Raw genomic sequence first — 12113 nt, forward strand, 5'->3', positions numbered from 1 at the left:
TTTTATGGGGCTGTCCACTCCCCGGCTGAACGGTGAACCTCGGAAGTGACTTCACCACTGAGCTAAAAGGGTGTCTGGGGGCCATACTCTAGGGGGCAATCTGTCTTTTAACAAGCCATCCTGGAAATTCTCATGCACTTTAAAGTTTGAGAACCACTGCTCTATCATTTTGCCCAAGTTATTTCGTTCAGGGTTCTTACCATCCTTTCTCATTACTTGCTTATTTGTAGGTTATTTACTATCTGTCTCCTTTCACTAGACTGTAAGCTCAGTCACGGTAAGGACTTTGTAACTCTCATCTGCCAATGTATCCTCAATATATTACACAGTGCTTGGTAATTGCTAAGTATTTTTTAAATGGATGAATGAACAAATTAATGAACTAAGAGATGAGGAGAAAGAACTGCCTTGGATTAAAGATAATGCATTTTCTCTGGGACCAGTTGAGTTTGAGGAGCTGGTAGGACCTCATGGGATGATGTGGGTAGCAGCATTCCCCTTCCCACTGTTTCTCCCTTATCAGTGACTTTATTCTCTTGGAGTGGTCCTAACCAGTAACATGGCTGCAGGGAGTTGGGTGATGTTTGTGCTCAGGCAGAGGGGAGCATTCTGAGCTCAGAGGCCCCCAGCCCAGGCAGGCTGAAGCCAGAAGGTTGAAGCAGTGCTTTAGTCTTTCAATTGCTAGGAGGTGCTGCTCCCTGGGAGCATGTGGTCAGTCCTGCAGGGGGCACTAGAGTGAGGGAGAGGGAAAGGGAGAAAGCAGTCATGGAACTTCTAGAAGAGGATCTTTAAAGGGATAGTATGATAGCCCTTGCATCATAGTTGGACATGGTGTGGGGGGGTGGGATCTGAGCAGGGACTGAGGATTCTCTTCTAGGAAAATGGAACTAACAAAGCCAGTGCTGCAGTGCCTCCTCCCTCCAAGTCTCCTAATTCCTCTGGGGACTTCTGATCCCTGACCAGGAGGACAGTGGTGACCTCAACAGTGCCTTGTTGCTCACCTGAGGGTGAGACACAGTGTTGTGGATGACTGGGTTGAGCATGCTCCCTGAGCAGCATAGCCCACTCCTGCCCTAGAGGTCTCGATAGGGGTCAGAGGGAAGGAACAGGGTCTGAAAAGTCTAGTCTGGGATCTAGTCAGGGGAGCCCCAAGAAAGAGGAGGAAAGCTGGAGATGTTTATCCAATCCTGCCCACAGAAAGCTTAGGCCCAGGGGGCCACCGGCTCCTCCCCTGGCATTCAAGGTCCTGCCTTGCTCACTGGCTCTTTGTTGTCTCACATCTGCCACTGCAGCTAGGCTATGTCTCCGAAGGGCCCGCTCCACTGTGCTCCAAGGGTTCTCACTTCCCGTCTTTGTTCATGTTATCTCTGCCCCACCCTCAGCTGTTCTAACTGCTCTGTCTCTAAGCTCTGCTAAACTGTATATTTCTGGAAAATGAGGAATAAGCCTTATTTCTGTCTAGGTCCCCTGCAGGGCTTAACCAGTGCTGATACAGAAACTGGTGTGCAATGAAGTGGCATTAAGCAACTACATAAGCTTAGAGCTCCTTCTTTCAGGTTCCAGCTCTAGGGCTCTCTCCCTGGCTCTCAGCCCCTCTGGTCTCCCCCCTCTTCTGAACATTTGCTGCTATACCTTCATTCTGTACGTGAAGCTTTTAATACTGTCTGCCCAACTGGGCCCTGACTCCTCGCAGCCCAGCACAGAGCTGATCACACAAAGGGGGATGTCTTTCCCCATCCCACTGTGCCCAGCCCAGCACATACAAAAACGGGGTTGGGGAAAGGCAGAGTTAGTGAGAGGGAACGGCCAATTCACCGCGCGCGCGCTCACACACACACACACACACACACACACACGCACGCACGCGCACACACACACACACACACACACACACACACACACACACACACGACTTTCCCTGCTTCCATGCCCCTCCCACCTCTGGCCACTCTACAATCTTGGATCCCCAAAGGATTGGCCTGGAGGAGAGGCAAGGGCAGGTGAAGAGTGTGTGGGTTCCATAGGGCCCCATAGGGCCCCCCACGTCCTTAAGACGCTCATCTCTCGAGTTCTCCCACCCATATTGGCTCTGCCCCTCCCACTTAGGTCCCTCTGTCCCCTGCCCCGCCCTCCCTGTTTCGCCCCCGAGGCTGGGCCCCGCCCCCACCTTCGATGGGGGAGTTGATGAGGATGACGCGTCCCATGGGCGATGAGGCTCGGATTCCGCGGGGGGGCCCATTTAGCAGCCGCTGCTGCTTCCTCGGCAGGTATCGCATTGCGGAGCCCAAGTCGCTGCCCAGGTGGCCCCGGGAGCAGAGGGAGCTCAGCGAGCCAGAGCTAAGGTCTCCTAGGCCCAGTGGGTCGCAGCCCAATGCGAAACCGTGCGCCATGGCGGGGGGGACTGCGGCGGGGCCCTACAGCTTCAGAAGGAACCTGCCGGCCCTCGAAAGGCGGGCCCCAAGTGCTGGGGGCTCCATGAGTCTTCAGTGCGGGGCTGGGGTCTCAGTAACGCGGAAGCCCTCACCGCCTGCCGCTCAGGAGTATGCGCTCCAAGCCTGGGCAGAGCAGGGATTGGGGAGGGGATGTGAGTGCTGCCCCGCTGCCCCCAGAACTTCCACCCCTCTCCCTGGCGTGAGCATCCTGCCCTCCTATGCCTTAGGCCAACCCACCTCCCCCACCCCTGGCCAGAGGACTGTCTGGTCCAGACACCATCGCTACTTTTGGAGCCATTTAGGCAACAAGGCAGGTGGGAACATCTTGTTCACCCCTGATTCGGCTCTCATCTGAGACATCTACTCCGGTCCCCATTCCCCTGTAGAGGCTGAGAGAGTGGCGATGAGATTACCGCGGGCCCCGGGACTTCAAGCAGTGTGAGAAAAATGGGGGTTGAGGGCCATTCACTAACCTCCACTCCTGTGTGTGGGATTAGGGGAGCAGCACCCGGGGCTCGGGTCTCTAGGGCCGGCGTTCAGGACCTGGGACAGCTGCAGTCGAGATCCCTTGAGAGCTCCCGCCCCCAGAGACCCCTGGGCCCCAGACTGCTTATCCCAGTTCAAAGAGGTTGCACGGCCCTCTCCCAGGCTTGGGAGGAGGGGCTGCTGGCGAGGGCACAACACAACGCCCTGAGCAAAATCCAGGGCCAAGTCCCCAGAGCAGCTCTGGGGATCTAGAAAGCAGCCCTCCGTCCCCGGCTCGGTCGTCCCTACCCCCCACCTCTCGGGCTCGGCCCCCCTCACCTGCTCGCGTGTCCAGCCGCCGCGGGCCCTGCCCTCCTCGGGGTGCGAGCAACTGCAACAGCGGGGTAGGGACGCCACCCCCTCACCGCCAAGGCTGCAGGAAGGGAGCTCGCCTGGGCAGCCGCGGGCTTCCATTGGCTGGTGAGGCCGCCAGTCGCTTTCTTGGCACCTTCCTGGGACGCCCAGAACTGTCGCTCGTCACCCCGACTGGAGCCTCTGACGCCCCTCCCCGCCGCACCCCGCAGTGTACTGCTTGGGTTTGGCTCATTCCCTCCCGCTCCGCATTCAGGGCAGAACTATGTCTTCTCCAGGCCAAGCCGGCTACCCGGGCTCCTGGAATTGTCGCCCCTCTGCGGTCACCCCTGAAGCTTCAGTAGAGGAATGCCAGCTGGGCAGAGAGAGGCTTGAACCTGCGGCGGGCTGGAGCGGGGCTGGCGCCTGGGTGTGCAGAGGCGCGCTCTGTATGGTGGCTGGGAAAGTCGTGAGAGTGTGTGTGTGTGTGTGTGTGTGTGTGTGTGTGTATGTGTGTGTGGCTGAGCCTAGCCTTTCTTCACAGGTATCCTCCTCCTGTGACACCAGAAGGTGTCTTTCTGGCCACTCAGTTCTGAAAAGATCACAGGATGGGACAGCTGGTCCCGGGACACCAGGAGGAGGGAGAATTCTGATCCGCTTGTTTGGATGGCAGGCAGAGGTTCCTTGAGCCTCTGCCCCTCCACACTCCAGGGCAGGGGCTGGGACTAAGTTCTGTGGTTCAGGGCTCCGGGTTGGGGGCACAAGGAGCCTGGGGACACAGAGATGCTTGGGGTTATAGAGAAGGAGCAGAGAGGGGGCTGCGGAAGACGCAAGGGCTGGAGACATAGAAGGAGCATAGGCACGACAGGAGCGGGGCTGTGAATGGGGTGGAAATGCCAAGGGTCTGCAACAGCAGCTCGTGAGTACTGGGGGAGGAAGCTAGGGGACCAGGCTGGCGGAGGCCACTGCCAAGGCAGCCATCAAGTAAACAAACCAGGTGGTAACCTGATTCTCTCCAGGCGCACCATCTGGGGACGGCCCCTCCACTCCTCCCGCCTGTGCCCTGCGAGCTTTCTCTCCGGGCACCTAGACCCCGTTGCTGCAGGGGCCGGATGCCTCTGGAGGACCTCCAGGGAGCTGCAAGCAGAGAGCAGCGCAGGCGGCTCCTCCCCTCTTCTTTCTGGCTAGCGGCCCGGCCAGAACTGATCCTCGCTCTCCGATTGGCTCTGGAAGGAGGAGTAGGGCCGGGTCCCCGGGGCCCCGCAGCCCGGGCTGGGGGCGTCGCCCCAAATGACACCCACTGCCCTTAGGCTCTGCCAATCCCGGGGCCCAGGGGATGGACTCTCCCGGCGAGTCCGCGCCCCTTCCTGCTGGTCAACGTCACGCGTGACGTCCCGCGTGGTGGCTGGGAGGGCTGGGGCGACGCGCGGAGAGGAAGGCAGGTCTGAGAGCTGCAGCTACCCGGAGCCCAGAAAAGCGTGAGCGCGCCGTCCCGGGCGGGGCTCCTGGCCCGGTACCTGGGGTCCGGGGAGTCCAGGGTTGATGACTAGAGGTCTCAGCGGGAGGCCTGCCTTAGTGGATGCTCAGTTCTGTGGGTTCAGCAATTTCGGCTCTGGAGAGCGCCGGGGGCGGGGGGAGGGGGCAGGAGGAGGGATGGGCAGTGGGGAGGAATGTTAGGGTGGGGCTTAGTGCGGTCACGGGCTCACGTATCTGTAGTTGATGGGTATGCATTGTGTGTATGTGTGTATGTGTGTGTGTAACGGTCTTTGTAGGCCAGTGTGAACAAGGCGCCCGCCTTGTTGGTCTGTTAGGGCGTGCATGATGGTGTCTTTGTGTGTGGGTATTTGAGTGTGCGAGAGAGCTGAGGGTGTGCCTGCCTGTGGGAGAGGAAGAGTGGTTGGAGAGGATTAGTCATTCTGTAGGATTTTGCCTCACACAACCAGATGGCTGCTCCAGGCTTTCTTTTCTGTGCTCTGTGGAGAGGGCACCTACTGAATCCTTCTTTCTGGATGGGGTGCCTCAGGAAGAGGTGGTGGGTATCTGTTTCAACCTGGCCTGCCATGGAACAGGGAGAGCCTTGGGTCATTCAGTGCGGGTTGGGAAAGATGGATCTGGGGCTGGGACATGTGCATGCCTGCACACGCACACAGCTGGCATCAGAGTCCCCTGTATGAGATCCAGAACAGATAAGCCCGTGGGTGGCCAATGAGTCGTTGTTCTCCTCCAGTCAAAGGGTAGGTTGTGGAATGGCTTTGTAGTTAGGTCTCAGGGCAGCTGGGGCCTAAAGCTGTCCATGAACGTGGGTGTATACTGCATATAATATGCATGTTTGGGCATCCAGAACACACATGAGTAGCTGGATGCTTGGGGGTTAGTTGCTGCTCATGCATCAACCACACTCATGAAAATCCACACCAGGCCAGAGGACAAGGAAATTTGTTTTCTGGGTTCCGTTCTTTCCTTCCCCCTCCTCCAGTAACTGCAGGTGTCTCCAGTGACTCCTGGGCCAGGGCACTGCTAGGGAAATAGCTCCTCCCCCTATCCTTGCTTACCTATCTGGAGTGACTTGGAGTTCTAGAATGGATTAGCCTCAGGCTCAGGGACCGGGGCAGGGCCTCCAAAGGCTCCCCCAAATGGAGCACTTCGATTCCCTCCTTGGAGCCCTCTGACTCTTGTCCCTTCCCTTCAGAAAATGGGTGAGTTGCCCTTAGATATCAACATCCAGGAACCTCGCTGGGATCAAAGCACTTTTCTGGGCAGAGCCAGGCACTTCTTCACTGTCACTGACCCCCGAAATCTGCTGCTGTCTGGGGCACAGCTGGAAGCTTCCCGGAACATTGTGCAGAACTACAGGTGACCCCCTATTTGAACCTACGCCCCAAGGTCCCGTCTCTGCCATTGTTACAGTACCTCTTGAACCTTCTTCCCCCAGCTTGAGAGTGACACTGTCCCACTCCACAACCCTCACTCCCTGGCCCTATCTGCTGGCATCACAGACAACAGTGGCACAGAGCCTTAACCCAGAGGATTTTAGGGAGTTTGGGTTAAAGAGGTGACATTGATATTTATGGGGGGGGGGTCTGCTCTGTGCCTCACAAACCCTCTACTGGGACCTGTTCCACTGCTGGGCCACCCTCTGCAGATGGAGCAGCTCAAAGCTGAATCCCAAGGCACCCCCCTTTTCTCCAGGAGGAAGTGAAAATTCTTGCAATGGCCTTGGCCCTTTCTGACTCATCGGAAACCCCCTTTGCCCAAGACCCAGCATTTTGGCAGAAACAGAGGGACACCCCCTCTTTGGGTGGCTGGAGGGGAACTAGAATTAGGAGCCCTCACTTCTGGGGAGCTTTGACCCACCCCAAGAGGCAGGGAGCTCCTTTATTCTGAGACTGGGGGTGGGGGCAAAATTCCAAGTTCTCTGCTCAGACTCTCCCTAAACTGGGCAGGTGGGCCCTGGAGAAATCTGTGTCCCAGAATAGCCTGTCTGTTCCTTGCCAACATCTGTAGGGCTGGTGTGGTGGCCCCTGGACTCACCGAAGACCAGCTGTGGACAGCCAAGTATGTGTACGACTCTGCCTTCCATCCAGACACAGGGGAGAAGGTGGTCCTGATTGGCCGCATGTCAGCCCAGGTGCCCATGAACATGATCATCACTGGCTGCATGCTCAACTTTTACAGGCAGGTCCTGTCCCATGTGTCCCCTTCCCAAGTGCTCCATCCGAACTAGACTAGTTGCTTCCTCTCTGGGCCAGTTTGGCAAGAAGATAGTTGTTGGTGAGAGCCACTTCCATAGAATCCAGTCCTCAGAACTTGGCCCTGTGGGTTCTTTCACTCCAGAGAGAGTGGGTGTGTTTGTGTAAGTATGTAGGGGGTGGGAGTATGCAGGGGTTATCAGAGCAGGTTCTAGGAATAGCCTTTGGAGTTGATTGTAGGGGTCCAAGGATGGGGGACACTGTAGAGGGGACAGAAATAAGTATCTTTGTTCCTTCAGGAAGACCCCAACTGTGGTGTTTTGGCAGTGGGTGAATCAGTCCTTCAATGCCATTGTCAATTACTCCAACCGCAGTGGTGACGCTCCCATCACAGTCAGGTGAGAGCTAGTCCTCCAGGAAGGGCTGCAATGCCCCGTTGGACCCTCTGTTACAAGCCCACTGTTGTTCTCTCTTTTCACTACTGTTCCCTGTATCCCTTGGGCCACTGGCTCAGCTCCCTCCTCTCAGCCTTTCTCCCCCTCACTCTACTTGCCCTGCCTAACACAGGCCATGAAGTCTTCTTGTATATGATTTGGGGGTCTATCCCTCTTTAAGGGGAGGGAATGGGGCTTCCAGACAAGACTACACTGGAGGTGGGGAGAGGGCCTTTTTCTGCCACCCTCCCAGGCCTCATGTGTTGAGGATTTGGCATGTCCCTGAAGGAAAGAACCACATTCTGGACTCTTCACACTCCCCTTGTGACCTGGCTCTTCCACCCACAGGCAGCTGGGAACAGCTTATGTGAGTGCCACCACGGGGGCTGTGGCCACAGCTCTGGGACTCAAATCCCTCACCAAGGTAAAGGCCCCCCCACCATTGTGCCTTTCCTTCTCTTCCTCCTTTTCCACCTCCTTCCCCATCACTCCTCCACCCCTGATACACAGGCTCCCCATATCTCTCCCAGAGTCCCTCACCACCCCATGGCCCTCAGGGCCCCTGACTCGTGCCTTTCCTCCCCTAGCACCTGTCCACCCTGGTTGGCAGATTTGTGCCCTTTGCAGCAGTGGCAGCTGCCAATTGCATCAACATTCCCCTGATGAGGCAGAGGTGAGTGGCCCCAGCCCTTGGTGTGTGTACGCTCAGTAAGCATGTGGGCAAACCATCCATCCCACCCATGCAGACTAGCCTGGAGTGAGGATGCTCCTGTCCCTCCCTGGACATGAGCTGCTGGGCCCTGTCTTGTTTTGACTGCTCAATCTGACCATAGGATCCTGGGGGCAAGAGCACCTGCCTTTGAGTCTAGAATGTCCAGGGGCCCCAGAGAGTAGCTATCCATCAGGACATTGCAGGTAGGATTTGGGGCCTGTGATCTAACCCCCAATCCCTTCCCTTCCCAGGGAGCTGCAAGTGGGCATCCCGGTGACTGACGAGGAGGGTCAGAGACTTGGCCACTCGGTGGCTGCAGCCAAACAGGGAATCTTCCAGGTGGTGATATCGAGAATCTGCATGGCGATTCCTGCCATGGGTGAGGCAGGGGTGGCTGAGTAGGGTGTGGAAGGCCCTGATAGAAAGGGAGTGGTGTGCGGTTCTCAGGGGTTTCTGGGGACTCTGGGGGCAGTGAGACCCTGGGAAGAGTGGGAAGGGAAATGCTGTGAAGGGGACTCCCCTCTTCCTTAGGGTTTCCTACTTTTACTCCGCTAACAACCTCCCTGCCTGCCCTCCCCTCAGCCATTCCCCCCGTGATCATGGACAGTCTGGAGAAGAAAGACTTTCTGAAGGTAGGTTCTCCCATCCTGGAAATAGTGATGGCTGAAAGAAGAGGTGACCAGCCCCCAACCCTCTGCCCACCCTGACCTGAGTCTAAGACTGTCTACCCATTTTCCCCACCCCCATACTTTCCCCTCCACCTTCATTAGACCAGCAAGAATGAACTCTAGGGCAAGGGAACACTGAGGGAGTGGAAGGAGAAGGAGAGGGGAGGAAGGAAGTGGTTTCTGTCCTGAAAGAAATTGGTGTCATTCTAGAGGCCTCTGACATTCACAGTAGTGGACTCTCATAGTCACACTTGATAGCATACTCATGCTGTCACCCAGTAACAGTGAGACACACACACACACATACAGGTGCACACATATGCACACATGCATTAACAGGATAGGGAAGCAAGGCACAGGAATACATGGCTCATTCATGAATCATTTATTCACACATATTTATTGAGCACCAACTATGTACCAAGCATGTCTAGGGCTGAGGAGATGGTACTGAATAAGACAGTCATAGTCTGTCCTCATGAAGCTCATCGTCTAGCGTGGAAGCCAATAAACAAGCAAACAAACAATTAGATATATCATTACAAGCTATAATACATGATCTGTAGGAAACCAACAGGACAATGTAATAGAGACTAACAGGGGAGAGCTGTTTAGATAGGGCGGTCAGAGAAAGGGTCTCTGAAGACCCAAAGGATGAGAAGTAGACAGCCAGGCAAAGAGCGTGGGGAAGAGTGTTTCAGGTAGAAGGACAGCAAGTGCAAAGGCCCCGAGGTGGGAACAGGCTTGCACATTTGAGAAACACAATGGTAGTCCCTATGGCTGGAGCATATCAAGAAGTGTGTGCAGAGCAGGAGATGTGTTTGGAAAGAGACACATTTGTGCTACTGGGATGGGAGGAAGTAAGTGGAAGGTTAGAGGGGACTTCCTGAAGAAAGCATTCCTGGAGGAAATGAGGGAACAGAAAGAGGACTGAGGAGTGCTGTGGGAACCAATTCTGGAAGGCAGGAATGGGTGGGATAGCAGAGAGGGTGGTCAGCAAACAGGCCTGGGTGGAGTAGAGTGGACTTCCTGTTGGTCCCTGCCCTGTTATGGGCTTGGGAGAAAGATAAGGGCCATGTATCTGAGGGCTCAGAGGCAGGGCTGATGTGATAGATCCCTGGTGGGTGAAATGGGGTGGGTGTTGGAAAGGCAGGGAACATGTGCCATTCTACTGTCTGTCCATCTCCCAACAGCGCCGTCCCTGGCTGGGAGCACCCCTGCAGGTGGGACTGGTGGGCTTCTGGTAAGTGTGCAGAGACTTAGCTAAAGTGGAAAAATGCCTTTCCCATGGTGGGCGTGGGTGGGTATTTGTTGCTTTTAAGATGTTTATATGCATCATTCATTTATGTATTCAGCTCATACATGTCCTGGACACCTGTAGGGTGTGCCATGTGTGTTAGGAGTGACCCTTATACTTGAAGATAATAGGATCTATTTGAGGGGGTTATAGTCTCCATATACAAGAGAAACCATGGAAATATACAGGGGTATCATGCATGTTTAAATCCTGATTCTGCCACTTACTGGCTGGAGGGCTTTGGATCACTGCCCCAGAGAATATTTTCCTCAGTCAGAGCAAAATGTCAGGGTTGGGCTCAATGTTCCCTGAAGGACCTTTCCTTTTTAGGGAATCTCTATCCTAGGGGCTGTCTCCAGAGGTGGGGTGAGCTGCAGGGGGGGATCATTCTTAGGCCAAAGGTTCACAAGCCCTTCCAACTGTCTTCTCCCCTAGCCTGGTGTTTGCCACCCCGCTGTGCTGTGCCCTGTTCCCCCAGAGGAGGTAAGTGTTGCCCTGGGCATGGCTGGGGACTCTGGTCAAGTCTCCACATGTCTGGACCAACTGCCCATAAGGGCCTTCAGCGTGTTCTGAGAGGAGGCCTGGCGAGCACACTGCTGATTCTGAGGGTGCGGGATGACAGTGAGCCAGCCCTTCCGGCAGAGAAGGGGAGGATTCCTCAGGCTGGCCATGGGGGAGTAAGGAGGGTGGTCCCTTAGCCTGAGAGGCCTGGGCTCAGGGGACACTCAGGTGGCCTGTGCTGTTCTGTTACAGCTCCATCCACGTCAGCAGGCTGGAGCCGGACCTGCGAGCTCAGATCCGTGAGCAAAATTCCAGCGTTGAAGTGGTTTTCTACAACAAGGGGCTTTGAAGGAGGGCCAGCCCCTATCCTTATCCCTCACCAAGTTGGGCTACTGCTTGAGTGGAGCCTTGCCATCTCTGCCACGTCCCTGTCTGCCTGGCAGGGGACTGTCGGAGGACACGGAGACCAGCAATACATTAGGCTAGGGGAGGTGCCCCCAAAGGCCTTTTTCTCTACTCTCTGGTGTCAAAGAGCAGGGTCAGATAAACCCTCCCTCCTGGGCTTCTGTGTCTATGCATAAATGTATGTGTGTTTGTGTGTGTGTGTGTGCGCGTGTGTGTGTGTGCATGCGTATGTGTTGTCCTGGGATGTTCTGATATCTGCTTTTCCCCACCTGCCAGCTAGCCAGGTTACAGCACTGCCTTTCATAAACTGTTCTTCCAGCTAAGCCCCTTACTGAGCCCCAGGATCTCAGGACAGAGACTGAGGGACCCTAGCAGGCCCAAGTGAGCTGAGTCCTTTAGATTTCTGATCCCTGGCTTCCAAAGCTGACTCAGGAACTGGGCTGACCAAGGGAAGACATGTTAGGATGAGGGAGGCAGGGGGCATATGCTTCCCTCAGTGCCATCCCCTACATCCTGGAATCAATTCATTTCCTCTCCTCTCCTCTATCAGAATGGAGGTGCGCTCTTATCCTCTACTGCCCTCACCATCGCCCCCACTCCACAATCCTAGGAATTCTTGGTCTGCTCTGACATCATGATCTCAAATCTAAATCCTACAATCCCACCCCCTAAACCAAATGCCACGAAGGGAGGGCAAGTACTCCCTTTTATGAGCTCTCCACACACCCTCTTACAGAGAGACACAGCTGTCAGAGCAGTGCTTGAAATCCATGGGCATCTGAGTGGGTGTAACTAGGACACCATCAAGGGCAATTAGGCCAAGTGTACACTCTTACTTAACATAGGGCATTTTGTGTTCCATTGACCTTTGCTAGACATTCGGCAAAACCCTCACCTTAGCTCCTTCTCTTTCTTAAGGCTTGGCCCTGCTCCCAGCCCCATTCCCACCCCCCAAAAGAGGAAGGGCCCAGGCATCAATGGCTCATCCAAATGGAAGGAGGGCTTGGTGATGGAATTGGTGGTAGTAAACTCACAGAGTGCAGAGAGGAAAGGATTCTGGCTCTAACTCCCATGATTTCTGGTTGAAGGGGTAAGTGGGACAGGTGAACAGGACCCCAGTGGGACCCTACCCCCCACAAACAACCTCCACCAGTGATAA

The 12113-nt window shown here is 55.5% G+C and overlaps 2 protein-coding genes across 2 annotated transcripts in view; one reads left to right on the forward strand and one right to left on the reverse strand.

The window, feature by feature from the left end:
- The window catches only part of PDZD7 (PDZ domain containing 7), a 17662-nt gene extending 15101 nt beyond the window's left edge, over nucleotides 1-2561 (reverse strand). The window contains 1 exon segment of the mRNA XM_004370141.2: nucleotides 2168-2561. Within this exon segment, the coding sequence (XP_004370198.1) occupies nucleotides 2168-2390 (223 nt within the window). The 5' untranslated portion in view covers nucleotides 2391-2561.
- Nucleotides 2562-4698: 2137 nt separating this feature from the next.
- On the forward strand, nucleotides 4699-11999 carry SFXN3 (sideroflexin 3). The gene is made up of 11 exons (XM_023739085.1): nucleotides 4699-4761; nucleotides 5938-6101; nucleotides 6753-6923; nucleotides 7237-7335; nucleotides 7720-7795; nucleotides 7959-8044; nucleotides 8335-8462; nucleotides 8666-8715; nucleotides 9945-9994; nucleotides 10484-10531; nucleotides 10802-11999. The coding sequence occupies exons 2-11, from the start codon at nucleotides 5941-5943 to the stop codon at nucleotides 10896-10898; spliced, it is 966 nt and encodes a 321-aa protein (XP_023594853.1). The 5' UTR covers nucleotides 4699-4761; nucleotides 5938-5940; the 3' UTR covers nucleotides 10899-11999.
- The last annotated feature ends 114 nt before the right edge of the window (nucleotides 12000-12113 follow it).

Source organism: Trichechus manatus, unplaced genomic scaffold (genome assembly GCF_000243295.1).
Source record: "Trichechus manatus latirostris isolate Lorelei unplaced genomic scaffold, TriManLat1.0 scaffold00007, whole genome shotgun sequence".
In the NCBI taxonomy this organism is placed as follows: Eukaryota; Metazoa; Chordata; class Mammalia; order Sirenia; family Trichechidae; genus Trichechus; species Trichechus manatus.

What these genes read in the sequence shown, in the direction of transcription:
- SFXN3 (XM_023739085.1), top strand. Translation starts at nt 5,941, where the DNA reads ATGGGTGAGTTGCCCTTAGATATCAACATCCAGGAACCTCGCTGGGAT. An exon ending in TGCATGCTCAACTTTTACAG is followed by an intron (nt 6,924 to 7,236) that starts GCAGGTCCTGTC and finishes TTGTTCCTTCAG; the next exon opens with GAAGACCCCAACTGTGGTGT. An exon ending in GACGCTCCCATCACAGTCAG is followed by an intron (nt 7,336 to 7,719) that starts GTGAGAGCTAGT and finishes TTCCACCCACAG; the next exon opens with GCAGCTGGGAACAGCTTATG.